Below are 18,017 nucleotides of genomic sequence, written 5' to 3'. Positions count from 1 at the left end.
TCAGTCCATCAAATCAAGTGGAATAAGATGACAATATGTCACATTTCTCATGATGTTGGCCTTGATTACTTGGCTAAAGTGTTGGTTATTGGCTTTCTCCACTGTGAAATTATGTTTATTTTTTTGTCGTAATTAGTATCTTGGAGAAAAGTATTTAATGCTATTCAAGTTTTATTTCTTCTCAAGTGTTTATCTACTAATTTTAATGTTCATTGCTTTATCTTGCCACAAATATTACATGCTATTTGCCTAACAATCATTTTTATATCCCTTATTTCTTATGAATTTATTAATTAGAATTAAAAGAAAGCTGTCCCTTGTCTCACATGATTTGTTCAGTTTGTTTATATCATGATGGGCTCATGCATATTTATTGTATTCTATGGATTTTGTTGTTCTGTTTTATTGATTAGTTGTCCCAATTTTGCTATCGGAAGCTTTTAGAGTTTGGCTCCTATATCTTTTTAATGTTTCCTCTCTGATATTTTTTAAGGAATTGCTTACTTTTTTGCATCATAAGACAATCCAAGTTCAATGTTTATCAACTCTTTTAACTAAATTCATCTTATCAATATCAGATGGCAACTGACAAGTAAGCCTTTGCACATTACTTCTTCCAGTGAGGACCTGCCTCTACCTAGACTTCAGATTAATTGGTTGCCTTGTGATCTCTAAACAAGATGATCTATTTTTAGTTCATTCCAGATTGACTAAACTTGAGACAGGTTTATTCCTGACTATAGGACTTTCTGACTTTCTGACATTCCAGATTGACTAAACGTTAGACAGGTTTATTCCTGACTATAGGACTTTCTGACTTTCCTTTTTTAATTTTTTTTTAAAGAGCATTTACTTTAGAAAACTTGTAAATTCTTTCTCTGTTCCTTTGAGATGCAAATATCTCCCAGCTTCTTATAAGGTTTACAGTTCAGAAATACTTTTTGCAAGGACCTGGGAGCTACCCCTTTGAAATATAATAATAAGAAAGATAGTATCTCTAAACTACCAGCCTCTGCTGGATAGTAGAAGCCAGACTTAAATAAGCACCATTACCAAACATACACCGTCTAATCACATTGACCAACCTCCTCTTTAATGTCTTCTACTACTTTTCCACTAGCTCATTCTAGTGCTTAAAATCTCTCTCAACTTTTGTTTAGCAAAGCTGAGTTCTCTCCCCTATTGCAATACTCTTGAAATAATTTTCCCCTGAATATTTAATTTAGCCAATGCAATTTTTTGTTGACATCTCTGATGGGCTAAGAAAAAAAGGTCATGAACTTTAAAATTTTCTGACTTGTTCTTTTTAATGTGGATGCAAGGTTTACTCCCATTTTCTAAATACTCAGTTAAAAACAGAGATTGTAGCTTTAAAATATTTCCATTCCCACTTTGTGAAATTCCGATATTACCCCCAAACATGTTCATATTTTTATTTACACAAATTATGTATATGGATGATTATCAAAGAATGTGATAAGGAGTTTGACAATTTTTTTTTAATATGGAAACTTTAGTTAAATATAGACCAGAACAGGGGAAAATAAAAAAGAACAACTACCCTTTTGTGATATAGTCACAAAATAATATTTGTGAATTTTCTAAATTCTTTTTTTAAATACCTAGCAAGTGGTAATCAAGTTACAAAAATATAACTATTCACTTTTCTTTGGGGATTACACATCCGAATCTAATGAGCTTTTTAAATTATCACATATATGTGATAACAGATGTTATCAGCATATGTATATAGATTGTTAACATGGTACTGTATTAAATCATAATATAGATATGTATATAAGGATAATATATGGATAATTATTTTCAATTCTGTACTATTTTTCTCAGATTGTTATTTTATTGAAAAACTGTTAGTAAGATAAAGTGTTCAAATTCCCATAAACTCTTGGGAGGAAATCAGTTAATTATATTTTATTCAGTTATATATTTCATACATGTATAAATATTATAAATTATATTTATTACAAAGTACAATTAAGAAGGAGCTATACTATCAGTAGAGATGTAAAATTTTTTCTGAAGTTATATCTGTTTTGCTGCTAAATCACTTCAGTCGTATCTGACTCTGTGCAACCCCATAGACGGCAGCCCACCAGGCTCCTCTGTTCCTGAGATTCTCCAGGCAAGAACACTGGAGTGGGTTGCCATTTCCTTCTCCAATGCATGAAAGTGAAAGTGAAAATGAAATCACTCAGTCGTGTCCAACTCTTTGCGACCCCATGGACTGCAGCCCACCAGGCTCCTCTGTCGATGGCAAGTTAGTGGTGCACTATTCATATAACTTGTCAAAATTTTATCTTTGAAAAGTATTTTAATTAGTTATAAGCAGACATTAAATATCATCACATCATCATAGATATTTGAAAACCTTATTTAGTAAAACACTTGTTTTTCTGGAACAGTTCTAGAACAAGTTATTTTGGATGAAGATACACATTTTAAAACTTAAAAAAAATATCTACTGGACCTGGTCTTCAAATTGTATTCCATGTTATTTAACTTACCAATTGAAATACTCCTAATTTAATTTGATATTTTCTGGGCAGAGGGATTTTAAATTTTTTGAGAGCAGGAATGGTGCCATATAACTCCTATGAAGTAAATGCTAGGTGATGATGCTATAGATGAGTCACTGTCATTATTATGACCAAACATAATTGTACTATGCTATAATACACTGATAGGATGGAGGTGTCCTGATTTGCATAGGAAAGTTTATTCATAAACTGAAAGACCCCGAGTTATCTGAGCTTTCTGTCACTTCTTTGATATATTTTATTTTCCTTTCCTGAGGTCAGACTAGCATTCTTTCTGTCTACTTCCAATTTACTGTAAACTGGGGCATGGAATTCAGGTAACTAAACTTCCTTAAATTGTGTGCAAAGTATAATTTGCTAAGGTCTGAGTCACATCCTAAAGGCAGTCTTGTAAATAAAATGAATGGGCTTTTTAAGACTTGATTGGATTTCTCCCAGCCTTTATAATATTTATTTATTGAATTGTTCCTTATTTATGTGTAGCAGTGTAGCTTCAAAGCCTGAGGATTTCTACTTTTTCAGCCTTGGCAAGACCTGAGACAAAAAGTATTATAGAAACCTAGAATGAAGATCTAAAGAAAAAAATGATGCAATTGAATATAAATTATTCTAAATCCTTATAATGTTTATATTAAAAAAAATATAGAGAGGACCATATAGATAAGAATACTCATTTTTATTGTTCAGCCCCTCAGTCATGTCTGGCTCTTTGCAACCCCATGGAGAGAAGCACGCAAGGCATCACTGTCCCTTACCATCTCCTGGAGCTTGATCAAACTCATGTCCATTGCGTTGGTGATGCCATCCAAACATCTCATCCTTTGTCGTCCCCTTCTCCTCCTGCCTTCGATCTTTCCCAGCATCAGGGTCTTGTTTCCAATGAGTCAGCTCTTCACATCAGGTGGCCAAAGTATTAGAGCTTCAGCCTCAGCATCAGTCTCTCCAATGAATATTCAGGATTTATTTCCTTTAGGATTGGCTAATTTGATCTCTTTGCAGTCCAAGGGACTCTCAAGAGTCTTCTCCAACACCACAGTCAAAAGCATCAATTCTTTGGTGCTCAACCTTCTTTATGGTCCAACTCTCACATCCATACATGACGACTGGAAAAACCATAGTCACATTTACTTAAATTTCAATCATCATACACACCAGGATCCTGAATGAACTTGTTTTCTGTGAATCTTCAGTCATATTTAACTATATGAGGATTACTTTCATAGGTCATGAATCTCATTCAATTTTTGTTTTTACTGATAGGGGCTTTCCTGATAGCTCAGTTGGTAAAGAATCCATCTGCAGTGCAGGAGACCTGGGTTGGATTCCTGGGTTGGGAAGATTCGCTGGAGAAGGGATAAGCTACCCACTCCAATATTCTGGCCTGGGGAATTCCATGGACTGTGGGGTATCAAAGAATCAGCCATAAATGAGCGACTTTAACTTTCTTTCACTTTTTATTAGTAAAACTTACTTGTCTCTTAATACCAGAGAACTCAGAATAGAGGCTTCAGGTATGTCCAAAGAGAGGTTGAAGCATCTTTGATCAGTGATATGACAGATGAAATTGTATTTTAGGATAAGAGAATAAACTATATGGCCTATAAAAATCCCTGATACCTTGACAAAATAAGAAAATAGAAAATATCTGTTTTCCAAGCTTTTAAATTTTTAAAAATAATTCTTTAAAAATTTTAATTTAATTTTATTTAAATTTTAATTATTGATTTTATTTTTCCATTAAATGTATGGAAAAATTTAACCCTTCTGTAATGTACACACATATTTCCATGATCTAGATACAGTACTTTTAACATACTTCCAGAGTCATAATTGCTTTGTATTTCTAAACCACTTCAAAGAAGTTTGCAACATCATAACATTTTATGCCTAAATATTTCAGTGAGTATCTCCTAAAATAATTTGTATTATCTTATATAACCACAATATTGTTATCATTACAGGAATATTAATAATCACTTTTTATACTTTCTAACAATCTATACTCAAATTTCTCTGTTTTCCAAATGCTTTTTACAGCTTTATTTTATCCTAAAACCAAGACATAAGTTGTTTTGAAAGCAGTATATGACTGTTTTTCTTAAGGCTAACATTTAACTCCTAGTGCTAAAATCTATGCTGCAAATGAAGCCATAAATAAAGATGTATGGCCACCTGATGCGAAGAATTGACTCTTTGGAAAAGACCTTGATGCTGGGAAAGGTTGAAGGTGGGAGGAGAAGGGAATGACAGAGGATGAGATGGTTGGATGGCATCACTGACTGGGTAGATATGAGTTTGAGTAGGCTCTGAGAGTTGGTAATGGACAGCGAAGGCTGGCGTGCTGCAGTCCATGAGGTCGCTTAGGGTCGGACACGACTGAACAACTGAACTGATAGCATAAAAAGAAAAAACAACAAAAACACCTTGGAAGTGTTTCTTCATTTATAGGCAATATGTATATGTCCCCTACAGGCCTCTTTTCCATGATTGTAAAAGGTAGATATTAACAATATGAACCTTAGAATATTATTATTCAAATGGTGTAATTTTTCAAAAGTGCTTAGCAAAGTGACTGACATGTGGGAAGCATGAACAAATGTTAATTTCCATTATTATAATTACCATTATAAGGTAGGCAATCAATCAAGTTAAGCCTGATGATTTAATACTTAACTCTGTTTCAACCGAGCCCCTGAAGACTATAATGTTTTATAATAAAATGAGATAGGTTTTCTTTAGTAGGAATATGTGAGTATATCCCACAAGATTTTAAGAGTACTAACTTTTTTTGACAGATGAGGAAATGGAGAACTTTGTAAAGCTAATATATTTATAAATTTGATGTAAAAGACTATGTATAAAAATATAGAAATGTATATTATTCCTTAAAGCAGAGTCCAATTTCAATCTATAAATATCATTTTAAAATATTATGGAAAACTTTCCTTAATGAATTCTCAAGAATATGTTTGAAATTACAATTTAGTATGCTTAAAAATCAATCCAAAAACACTTTTTTAATACATTTTTTTTCCAAATTTTAATTAACTTGAATTTCTGCTGGCAGTACTTTAGATTTTCTAAACTCCAATTTAGAAATATTCTACTGCTTATATTTTTGATATATTAAAAACATCTTCATTCCCAAATGCCTCTGTGCTTATTAAAAAATTATAAATGCTACTAGTCAATAAACTCTGGAGGTAAGAATAAGAATTCTTCCTTCAGAAATATTTATCTAATATGCATACATCAGGCATATTTTTAATATTTAAAAACATTTTATTTTGAATGTTAATAATAATTAACATTCACATTAATGTTAATAATAGTTAACACCCACATTAATAATATTAATCAATTAGAAATTTCCTAATATTTATAAAATAGTAATTGTGGATTACTTATTTTAATTAAATACTCTTACTGTATTCTATCCCAGTTTATGGATAGGGAAGGAAGCAGAATCATATGATTTGCTTAAGAATTCAATTTTCACATAAAATTTATAGCTAAGTAAAGCAAAGTGATGGAGAAGACTCTTGAGAGTCCCTTGGACTACAAGGAGATCCAACCAGTCCATTCTAAAGGAGATCAATCCTGTGTGTTCTTTGGAAGGAATGATTCTAAAGCTGAAACTCCAGTCCTTTGGCCACCTCATGCAAAGAATTGACTCATTGGAAAAGACTCTGATGCTGGGAGGGATTGGGGGCAGGAGGAGAAGGGGACGACAGAGGATGAGATGGCTGGATGGCATCACTGACTCGATGGACATGAGTCTGAGTGAACTCCGGGAGTTGGTGATGGACAGGGAGGCCTGGTGTGCTGTGATTCATGGGGTCACAAAGAGTCGGACATGACTGAGTGACTGAAATGAAAGCAAAGTGATTTTATGGAAAGAAAGAAATATTAATAATGGCAACAGGTAGATTTATGTAACAAATCTGCCATTAACTAGCTGGATAACATTTTTCAAGAGCCTTTTTTCCTAGGACTCAGTTTCTTTATCTACAAAATAAGCAATTTAGATTCTAGAACTTCTGCAAATAAGAGAATTATGGTGAGCTTCTCTACTATATGGTTTTTGCTTATGAAATATATTTACTCAGTGTATTACTTGATTGCTTCTTCAACTCTATGAGATAGCTATGTGAGTATTTTTAAGTGCCCTTTTCCATAATGGGCTTCCTTGGTGGCTCAGATTGTAAAGAAACTGCCTGCATTGCAGGAGACCTAGGTTTAATCCCTGGGTTGGGAAGATCCCCTGGAGAAAGGAAAGGCTATCCACTCCAGTATTCTGTCCTGGAAAATTCCATGGGGACAGAAGCCTGGCAAGCTGTAATCCATGGGGTCACAAAGAGTTAGACATGACTGAGAGACTTTCACTTCCATAATATTTTAGAAACTCTTGGAGGCCATGCTCTTGTAGTTATATACATTAATTGTAAGCACCATTGACTAAGACTCTAATATATTCTAGGTACCATTGTTTACAGACAATGGTCAGAAAACCCCTAATGAGATTATTATTATTTAACATGTGATGAAACTGCAGGTAGTTAAGTTACTGTCTACAAAGCTAGTATTTGACAGAGCAGAGATTTGAATGAACCTCTGTATAACAACATTTTTTTTTGCCTTTTTTCTATTACCAATTTTTTTCCTATCTTTTTTAAAACAGGTAATGAAAATCATTTAATGTTTTAAGTAAAAAAAAAATTTAAAAAAACTAATATAAGCATATCACTATTTTAGGTAGTAGTGATGAGCTTAGTGAAACTTAAAAGTAGGTAAAAAGATAAGATCAATTGTGCAATTAGTGTAGTGTTAGAGAAATAACTTCCAGATGTTCAAGCTGGATTTAGAAAAGTAGAGGAACCAGATATCAAATTGCCAACATCTGCTGGATCATCAAAAAAGTAAGAGAGTTCCAGAAAAACATCTACTTCTGCTTTATTGACTATGCCAAAACCTTTGACTGTGTGGCTCACAACAAACTGTGGAAAATCCTTTAAGAGATGGGAATACCAGATCACCTGACCTGCCTCCTGAGAAATCTGTATGCAGGTCAAGAAGCAACAGAACTGGACATGGAACAACAGACTGGTTCCAAATCAGGAAAGGATGATTTGGAAAGGAAATTTGTCACCCTGCTTATTTAACTTATATGCAGAGTACATCATAAGAAATGCCAGGCTGGATGAAGCAGAAGCTGGAATCAAGATTGCTGAAGAAATATCAATAACCTCAGATATGCAGATGACAGCACCCTTATGGCAGAAAGTGAAGAACTAAAGAGCCTCTTGATGAAAGTGAAAGAGGAGAGTGAAAAAGTTGGCTTAAAGCTCAACATTCAGAAAACTAAGATTATGGCATCTGGTCCCATTACTTCATGGCAAATAGATGGGGAAACAATGGAAACAGTGAGAGACTTCATTTTCTTGGGCTCCAAAATCACTGCAGATGGTGACTATAGCCATGAAATTAAAAGATGCTTGCTTCTTGGAAGAAAAGCGATGAACAACCTAGACAACATATTAAAAAGCAGAGAAATAACTTTGCCAACAAAGGTCCATCTAGTCAAAGCTATGGTATTTCCAGTAGTCATGTATGGACATGAGAGTTGGACTATAAAGAAAGCTGAGCACTGAAGAACTGATGCTTTTGAACTGTGATCTTAGAGAAGACTCTTGAGAGTTCCTTGGACTGCAGGGAGATCCAACCAGTCAATCCTAAAGGAAATCAGTCCTGAATATTCATTGGAAGGGCTAATGCTGAAGCTGAAACTCCAATAATTTGATCACTTGATGCAAAGAATTAACTCATTTCCAAAGACCCTGATCTGGGAAAGATTGAAGGCAGGAGGAGAAGGGGATGACAGAGGATGAGATGGTTGGATGGCATCTCTGACGCAATGGACAATGAGTTTGAGAAGGCTCCAGGAGTTGGTGATGGACAGGGAAGCCTGGTGTGCTGCAGTCTGTGGGGTTGCAGAGTCAGACATGACTGAGTAACTGAACTGAACTGACTGATAGAGGAATAACAAAATTCTGTTTGAAAGTAGGGTATTAGGAATTTGAGATTAACATGTACACACTACTATATATAAAATAGATGATCAACAAGGTCCTACCCTATAGCACAGGGAACTCTACTCAATATTCTGTAATAACCTACATGGGAATAGAAAATCTGAAAAAGAATGGATATATGTTTAACTGCATTGCTTTCCTGTACACCTGAAACTAACACAATATTATAAATCAACTATACTCAAATACAAGACAAAATTAAATTTTAAAAAATGAAAAGAGAAGTGAACAGGTAAAATAAGAGAAATTAATTTCTCCCTTTTAGAGGTAGGAGCTTAGGAAATGTGTAAATGTAAGTGACCAAGAAAATACAAGATTAGTGCTATAAAATTTTTGATCTTACACTCCTGTTTTTCTTTATGTGTTGATAACTTCTATTAACAACTTGAAACAAACATTTATCATATATATGTCCCAACTTTGAGGAAACATTCAGTCTAGGAGCTGGAGAAGGAAATGGCAACCTGCTCCAGTATCCTTGCCTGGGAAATCCCATGGACAGAGGAGCCTGGTGGGTTACAGTCCAAGAGTCAGACAGGATTTGGTGACTAAATAACAACAATAGTCTAGGAGCAGAAGACCAAAACAACAACAGCAGCAACAAGTAGATCCACCATTATTCTGAAAGATGGTTATACTTTCAAAGACCTTTCATCTAGTAAAATAAGATATTCACATTCATAAACAACTAGGCTAAAACAGAGAACAATATAAAGATCCTGAGAGAAGATTTCATAACATGTTCTGAGATTTTCAAAGGAATAATTACATATAGCTGGAGAAGAAAGATATACTCAATGCATCTGGCTTGGAATATAATTAAGTTTGGACCAACAAAGATGAGATGTGGAAAGAAGATGAGAAAAATAATTAGTGGGCAATACCTTAAGATATTTACCTGCAACAACAAATAGCTTGATTTAGCTTGAGTGTACAGAGAAGGAAATGGCACCCCACTCTAGTACTCTTGCCTGGAAAATCCCATGGACAGAGGAGCCTGGTAGGCTGCAGTCCATGGGGTCGCAGATAGTCGGACATGCCTGAGCGACTTCCCTTTCACTTTTCACTTTCATGCATTGGAGAAGGAAATGGCAACCCACTCCAGTGTTCTTGCCTGGAGAATCCCAGGGACGGGGGAGCCTGGTGGGCTGCCGTCCATTGGGTCGCACAGAGTCGGACACGACTGAAGCGACTTAGCAGCAGCAGCAGCAGCAGCTTGAGTGTAAAGTGCCTGAAAGGAAGGAGAAATAACATTGAAAAGCTCATAGAGACAAAGGTCATAGTGATGCCTGTGTCATAGTAATTTCACTCCTAGATAATAATCTCAAGAATGCAACGGTATGTGCACAAAAAGAAAAATATAAGAATATTAACTATTCATAACATTAAAAATAGAATGCTTCCCAAAAGGTCATTAATAGAATTACAGGTAAGTAAATGGTTTTATGTTTCACAAGGTGGAATACTGTCTGTATACAGCAATGAGAATAAACAGACTATAACTACATGCATTGATTAAAGATGTATTTCAAATATATAAAAGCTTGACATAAGAAGCCAGGTACAAGAGTATTGTTATTATTCCACTTTTATAAGGCTCAGAAACAGGAAAATGTATAGCTTTAGAAATACAGGTGATTGTTCTTGAGAGATAGTGGCTATAATAGGACACATGAGGCCTTTGGGATGCTGCTAATTTTTGTGTTTCTTAAATTTGGGTGTTCAGTACATGGATTCACTCAATTTATAAAAGTTGTTCAATTGTACATTTATGGTTTGGGAAATTTTCTATGTGAATTTTCTACTTTAAATTTAATGGTGATATTTGAGGAATTTATATCCTTTATTCAATAAGAAGACATGAATGGTATGTTTTAGGCTGAACAATTGTACAATCTTATCAAATTCAGATTGAATCAAGTGGTAGCAAGACAGAAGGATTGAAAATGAAAGAAAATTAAGATCTGAGCTTGTATAATAGTAACTGAAATACAAAGAAAGAGGTGAATGTGATAAATGTACTGGTGATAAAATGGACAACCATTGTGCCTAACAGAATGGGATAGATACAAGGAGAGGACTTAAAAAAAAGTAAGATTACAAGCCTGAGGCAGGTAGTACTGCTGACAAACTTGAAAATAAAGATCAAGGATTTGGCAAGTGCTGGCAAACTAGTCAGCAGGTCAAATCTGGCCCATTGACTGTTTTTCTTTAGCCCATGAGATAGAAATGTTTTGTTTGTTTGTTTTACATCTTTCAATGGTTAAAGAAATTCAGGACAGCTGTAATCAGAATAATATTTTTTGACATGTGAAAATTTTATGCAATTCAAATTAAAATGTCCATATAAAGTTGCATTGGAACATGGTCGTGCTCATTTGTTTGCATAGGGTCTACTACTGCTTTTGCATTATAGCAGCAGCAGAGTTAAAGTAATAGACTTATTGCGAAATATATACTAGTATAGATGTACTCTCTTGGTTTTTTGAAAAATTCTGGTAACCTCTGTTTCAGAGCTAAAATTATAAATGATATATGTATTACTTGAAAATGTCTTATAGGCTAATGGGAGCTTTTGTTGAAGAGAGGAGAATAACCTTAGAATTCTGAGGATCACTAACTGTATCGAGTGAAGAACTGAATCTCTCAGTATGAGTAACCATTAGCATTTAACAGCACTTAAGAACTTTAAAAGCTGTATTCATATTCATTTGATCTCTAAAACAATCTGTATAGTCAATATCATTTTTTCTAATTTACAAATAAGAAAACTCCAATTTTAAATTATATGAGACATATTATGGACAATAAGCATTTCAAAAATAGAAGGTGATAGAGAAATACCATTGAGGAGAAGGTAGATATTTTGGTATTTGGTGGGTGGTAGTCCTCTCATTTGCAGGCATGGTGATAGAATGAAAACTCTGGAGCTAGAGTTTCTGGGTTTTCATCCTGGTTCTACCATTTACTAACACTATAATCTTGAGTAAATCACTTAACCTTTTAGAGACTCAGTTTCATAATCCATAATATTAGAGTAAGAATGTTCTTACCTCATAGGGCTGCTATGATGATTAAATTTTAAATATATGTTAACTTGCCTAGAAGAGTATTTAGCATATATAATGTTATTTTCATTATCTTTTGGGATAAATTTTTTAATCAGTTAACATACAATGTAATTTCATTTGAATGGCAGGGATTCAAAAAGCCTTTAATAGCTCTTTATATCAGAGTTATATTCTATATATTTGAGCAGGAGTAGAACCACTTAGCCAGCCAGTAATAATGTTAGAAATTCCACTTGCTTGACTTATCTTTAAGTTCGTACCTCGGTTCTTTGCTTATCCTGCAAAAATATAATCCAATAAGGAACTTTCACCCATAATTCCTAAATATCAAATATTCTCTGAAGTTCTATTTTGCTTTTTCATAATAATTGATTGATGGCATATAATAAGTCATTCACAGAAGCACTAAAATCTTCAGTAAAGGTGTCACTCAGTAATTTAATGCTTTATTGTTCTTGTTTTTCCTCATGTAATAAAAAAGGTCAGAATTATCTAGAACTTTTAATTTTATAAACTATTGCCTGACTTTTGGCCTTTATCTTGTCAGGAGTAAATATCTGCCAAGTGTAATTCACCATGTGAGTTGAGATGTTATTAAAGAAATTGAGTGCAATCCATGAAATTCTTGTCCAGGACAGGGTCAGTCTCAATGCTATCGAATAATTGACTCTATTTCCTGCATGACAGGTGGATAGCAGTTGCAATTATTGTTGTTTTGTGTCTGGGGAAATGTAGACAGGAGAGTTAAGTGACTTCTTCAAGATCATATTGGAAATTAGTGACATTCCAAGGAACTGAACTTGGAATACACTTAATCAGATCACCTCTAGAATAGTTTGAACTTTATCATGAAGACAGTGAAAATGTTTCCACAATATTCCAGAATACACTTCAAAATTATTTCTTAGATCCAGAGTCATACATTTATTATCTCTGAGATAAAGACTATAAAAAGAGGCCCCAAATAAATTGATCTATGGCTTCATTATTTGCAACTTTAATTACCTTTTTATGAAAATGGAGAAAATGATAATGACTAGGAGTGAAGAAAGGAAAATTCATTTCTATTTTTCAGCTAGTTTAGTGGGTTAGTACCTTACAGCTTTATTAATGGCTTGTATACTATTGATTTAAAAGGTAGCTATGTCTTTATTTATATGTTTTGCCACATACCAGCAGCAATGAAAGTTGCTCTTCTTATAAGCTTATCACATAGGCCATGTTTCCTGAGAAAAGAAACTACAATCTATTTTTACCTCCTAAGGAAGAGTCATCTGTACATTCATCAATCAAAAGTTTAGTCTCCTAGCTTATTTTAGTTCTTGAAATAAATAAGGAAAACAAAGCAAATTTAAGTGCTATATATGTGATTGTATTTTGATATTTTCATTGAATAAGAGATAACTATTGAGGTTCCCTAGCCATCCCCTGGTGACATCTCTGATCTTCCAAGGCAGTAGTGGGTTCAATCCCTGGTCAACAAACTAAGATTCCACATGCCGTGTGGTATGGTTAAAAAATAAAAGAAATAAAGAAGAAACTATCATTTACTGTACACTCAATATGTATCAAGCCTTGTGCTAACTGAAGTATGGATGATTAATCCTGAAAATTTAAAAATACCAAGTTATTTTAGACCCTGAATTAGGCCTCTGATTGGTAATAAATGACAGATAATTGACATTGGTTCTGTGATTTTTATTTTTTGGTTAGATTTTCCATTGATCATTCTTATAATTCTTTCCATTAATATATTTTAGTGTTTCATTGTTCTTGTACACTATTGCCCAATAAAATGTGTTTTCAGTATTCTGAATCTAGCAATCATATTTTGCAAAGCTTTCTAGATTATGTCTTCCAATTTTGCCATTGATAGGTAAACTAGAAATTAACATCTGGAAATGCATAGGAATTGTAGCTATCATATATTTCCTATGAATAATCAAATAAAATTCCACTTATATAGGATTTATCACTTATAAATGTTCCATCTCAAACCTATGTGCTTGTTCTACTTTTTGATTATGTATGAATTTCTTTTTTGACAGGATGATTGAGTAGACAATCTCATGAAATTTTATGACCTTGATTAATATTATCAAATCACTTTCATTTCAGAATTCTTTTTTATTTGATAAAAAGTCATAGGTTTCAGGTGCTATAATTGTTTATATGGTAGTGTAGTGGTATGGTGGGCTTCCCTGGTGGCTCGGATGGTAAAGATTTTACCTGCAAAGCAGACCTGGGTTTGATCACTGGACTGGGGAGATACCCTGGAGGAGGGCATGGCAACCCGCTCCAGTACTCTTGCCTGGAGAATCCCCATGGACAGAGGAGCCTGGCAGGCTACAGTCCATGGAGTCACAAAGAGTCAGACACAACTGGGTGACTAAGCACACATCACAGTAGTGTGGATGGTTTACTATGATCCCACATTTCAAATGTCAAATGCAAGAGGCAAGTCTGCATACTGTTCAAAATATGCTATATACAAAGAATACTACTACACCAGTGCATTAAATTCACTGTGCCTAAGAATTTACACCTCAAATCTCAGGATGCTAATTAGGGAGGGCTGCCTTAGCAAACTTTGCCTATAACATTTTTATCCTTCCCTCAGTTTGTGTACACATACACACCTGAATATGTTTATATGCACCATATACACATTAATTCTTAGAATTTTATAAATGTGCTTATCTATATACATATGATTTATAAATGTGTACTGTACTGTTTACCAATGTGTATTCAGTGTTTGTAATTAATTCCATCTATTAATGTAAATATATACATATTTATACATAGTCTCCTTTCAATATTTTTTTATATTTGTACCTTTTGAGGCATACTGTTAGTATAATTTAAAGAGGTATATACTTGTCTAACATGTGAGACATTAAATTATGTTTGAATTAATTTATAACACATTCAAAATTTTGGAAGTCCTACATTTATATTAAGGAATAGATTTAAATATGTCATATATTAAATTATACTTTGACATTCATTAATTTAATGTTGTAGTTCTAACTAATACTGTAATTTTACATTCTAATGTTGTTGCAAACAATTATGATTCAATAGATTTCATATAAAAAGTTAAACCTGGGTAGTTTTGTTATATGACTTTATGGCTGATTCGTGCTGATGTATGGCAAAAGCTGACACAGTGTTGTAAAGGAATTATCCTATTAAAAATAAATTTAAAACAAAAAAGCATTATGTCTCTATTCTTAAAGGAACACATTTTATAAACATCTGATAATAATCACTTCATTGTAAAATGTATTTGACATAATGGAATGATTATAATTTGAATTATCACCTGTTTTAGGCTAAGATGACTCAATTGCCTGAGGCAGAAAAGGAAAAGATCGCTGAGCAAGTTGCTGACTTCAAGAAAGTGAAGAGCAAGTTGGATGCTGAAATTGAGATATGGGACGATACGAGCAATGATATCATTGTTCTGGCCAAGAAGATGTGTATGATCATGATGGAGATGACAGACTTCACAAGGTAATTGTGTGGGAATTGGTGTGTAATATTTATCATCTTAGAAACATTTGTCAAATTAGTGAAACTTTGAGTTTCTCTGAGCGTCAGGTGCTAAAAATTAAGTGGTATGGGGAAAGTAAATGATAAAGATTTAGAAAGTTATAGGTAGTTTCTAGAGGTTTGATAAATAAATGAGGCAGAGTTTCTCATAAACATCTCAGGAACAATTTTAGAAGCCACTTGAACTTCCCTGGTGGCTCAGATGGTAAAGCGTCTGCCTGCAATGCAGGAGACCTGGGTTCTATCCCTGGGTGGGGAAGATCTCCTGGAGAAGGAAATGGCAACCCACTCCAGTATTCTTGCCTGGAGAATCCCATGGACGGAGGAGCATGGTAGGCTACAGTCCATGGGGTCGCAAAAGTCAGACACGACTGAGTGAGCTTCACTTCACTTAATGCCTTCACTCTCAAGAACCTTCTCTGTGTATTATACTAGCTTTTTTTTACACACACAAAAAAATGGTAAATCTAATTATGATTTCTATTGAAGCTTTCTGAATGATTGATTTTCATAGCTATATATGGAGATATAAACCAGATATATTTGAAATTACAAAGACTTAATGATGTGCACGAAGGAATTGTTCGTTGTGTGTGTATTCTAGAAATAATGAACATGTTTCTTATTGTTACTGTTGTTCAGTTGCTAAGTCATGTCTGACTTTTTGCAACCTCATGGACTACAGCATGTCAGGCTTGCCTGTCCCTCACCATCTCCCAAAGTTTGTTCAAACTCATGTCTGTTGAGTCAGTGATGCCATCTAACCATTTCATCTTCTGTTTCCCCCTTCGCTTCCTGTCTTCAGTCTTTCCCAGCATCAGGGTATTTTCCAATGGGTCAGGTCTTTGCATCAGGTGGCCAAAGTTTTGGAGCTTGAGCTTCAAAAGCTACTGGAAAAACCATAGCTTTCATTGTATGGACATTTGTTGGCAATGTGATATCTCTTCTTTTTAATATTTTGTCTAGATTTATCATAGCTTTTCTTCCAAGAAGGAAGCATCATTTTATTTCATGGTCACAGTCACCATCTGCAGTGATTTTGGAGCCCAAGAAAATAAAATCTATTAATGCTTCTGCTTTTTCCCCATCTATTGGCCATGAAGTGATGGGACCGGATGCCATGATCTTAGTTTTTTGAATGTTGAGTTAAAGCCAGTTTTTTCACTCCCGTCTTTCACCCCCATCAAGAGGGTCTTTAGTTCCTCCTTACTTTCTGTCATTGGAGTTCCTCCTTACATTCTGTCTTTAGTTCCTCCTTACTTTCTGTAATGTGCCTATCTGAGGTTGTTGATAATTCTCCCAGCAATCTTGATTCCAGCTTGTGATTCATCTAGCCTGGCTTTTTGCATGATGTATTCTGCATATAAGTTAAATAAGCAGGGTGACTATAACTTCAAAATATTATTTTATAGAACTAGCCAAAGAACTGTAATGTATAGAGTGCTTGCCTTACCAGTTACTAAATGAACAAAACTAGAAGAATTAAAATAATTTAGTCTTGATGTAATTATAAAAGCCACAGAATAGAATATTCTGAAGCAGATCTAGTATACGTATAAAACTATTCATTTATACTGCATACATTAAACATAAAAATAACTTTTAGATGGAGTAATGACATAAATGTAATTTAAAAATAATAATAAATGGAAAATATTCATGAATATTTCACTCACGTTAAGCTTGAGAAAAGTTTTCTAAGCATTATGCACAAAGACCTCATAAAAATGGATCATGAAATTGAATATCATTAAAGGCTCTAAGTATCAATAGAATGTCCTAAACCATGCTGAAATATAAATAAAGAATCGAGTAAACATCTGTAACAGAAAATAACAAAATTTTGATGTTATTTATATATGATGAATTCTTATATATATTAAAAAATTTTAAGTGTCCTAGTAGAAGAATGGACAAATGGACATATATATATATATGTCCATTACATATATATATGTGTGTGTATATATATGTCCATTACACATATACATATGTAATGTAATACATATACATACATACATGTAATGGACATATATATATATATATATATAGAGAGAGAGACATAAATAGGAAATAACCTAGAGAAATGAAAGAGAATCACATTATATGTCAACCTTTCCCCTTCCCCACACCACCACCTTAATGTTACCCACTAAGGAAAGTATGTGTGCTTAATCACTCAGTTGTGTCCGACTCTTTGCAGCCTCATGGACTATAGCATGCCAGGCACCTCTGTCCATGGCTATTCTCCAAGCAAAAATACTGGGGTGGGTTGCCATGCCCTCCTCCAGGGGACCTTTGCAACCTTTGCATTGCAGGTAGATTCTTTACCTTCTGAGCCACCAGTGAAGTCCTAGGATAGTATATACCTCACAGTAATGATTTAAAGATAGTGCTGTTGTCTAGGATCCCTGCCCAAAATGGAGAAGATTCAGATCAATGACAAAAAAAACTACATAATGAGACATAGAAAATGAGCATACTTCTGGGTACATATGCAAAGGAAATGAAATATTTTTTTTAGGAGATACTGTTGTTCCCATGTTCACTGTAGCATTCATTATTCACAATAGTCAAAAAATGGAAACAATCTTAGTGTCCATCAATGAATGGATAGAAAAAACATGGTATATAAAAATAAATTTGTATATATTATACATTTAAATGGGAGAAGGCAATGGCACCCCACTCCAGTACTGTTGCCCGGAAAATCCCATGGATAGAGGAGCCTAGTAGGC

The 18,017-nt window shown here is 34.1% G+C and overlaps 1 protein-coding gene across 5 annotated transcripts in view; it reads left to right on the top strand.

Annotated features, from left to right (window-relative positions):
* CTNNA3 (catenin alpha 3) overlaps positions 1 to 18,017 on the top strand; it is a 1,922,060-nt gene that overhangs the window by 1,744,552 nt on the left and 159,491 nt on the right. For all 5 annotated transcript variants that reach the window (XM_061405110.1, XM_061405112.1, XM_061405111.1 and 2 more), the window contains one exon: positions 15,059 to 15,240. In XM_061405110.1, the coding sequence (XP_061261094.1) occupies positions 15,059 to 15,240 (182 nt within the window). The remainder of the gene's footprint in view (positions 1 to 15,058; positions 15,241 to 18,017) is intronic.

This window comes from Bos javanicus, chromosome 28, assembly GCF_032452875.1.
Source record: "Bos javanicus breed banteng chromosome 28, ARS-OSU_banteng_1.0, whole genome shotgun sequence".
Classification (NCBI taxonomy): domain Eukaryota; kingdom Metazoa; phylum Chordata; class Mammalia; order Artiodactyla; family Bovidae; genus Bos; species Bos javanicus.
The sequence above is the reverse complement of the archived record's forward strand: the minus strand, read 5'-3'. Positions and strand labels throughout refer to the sequence as shown.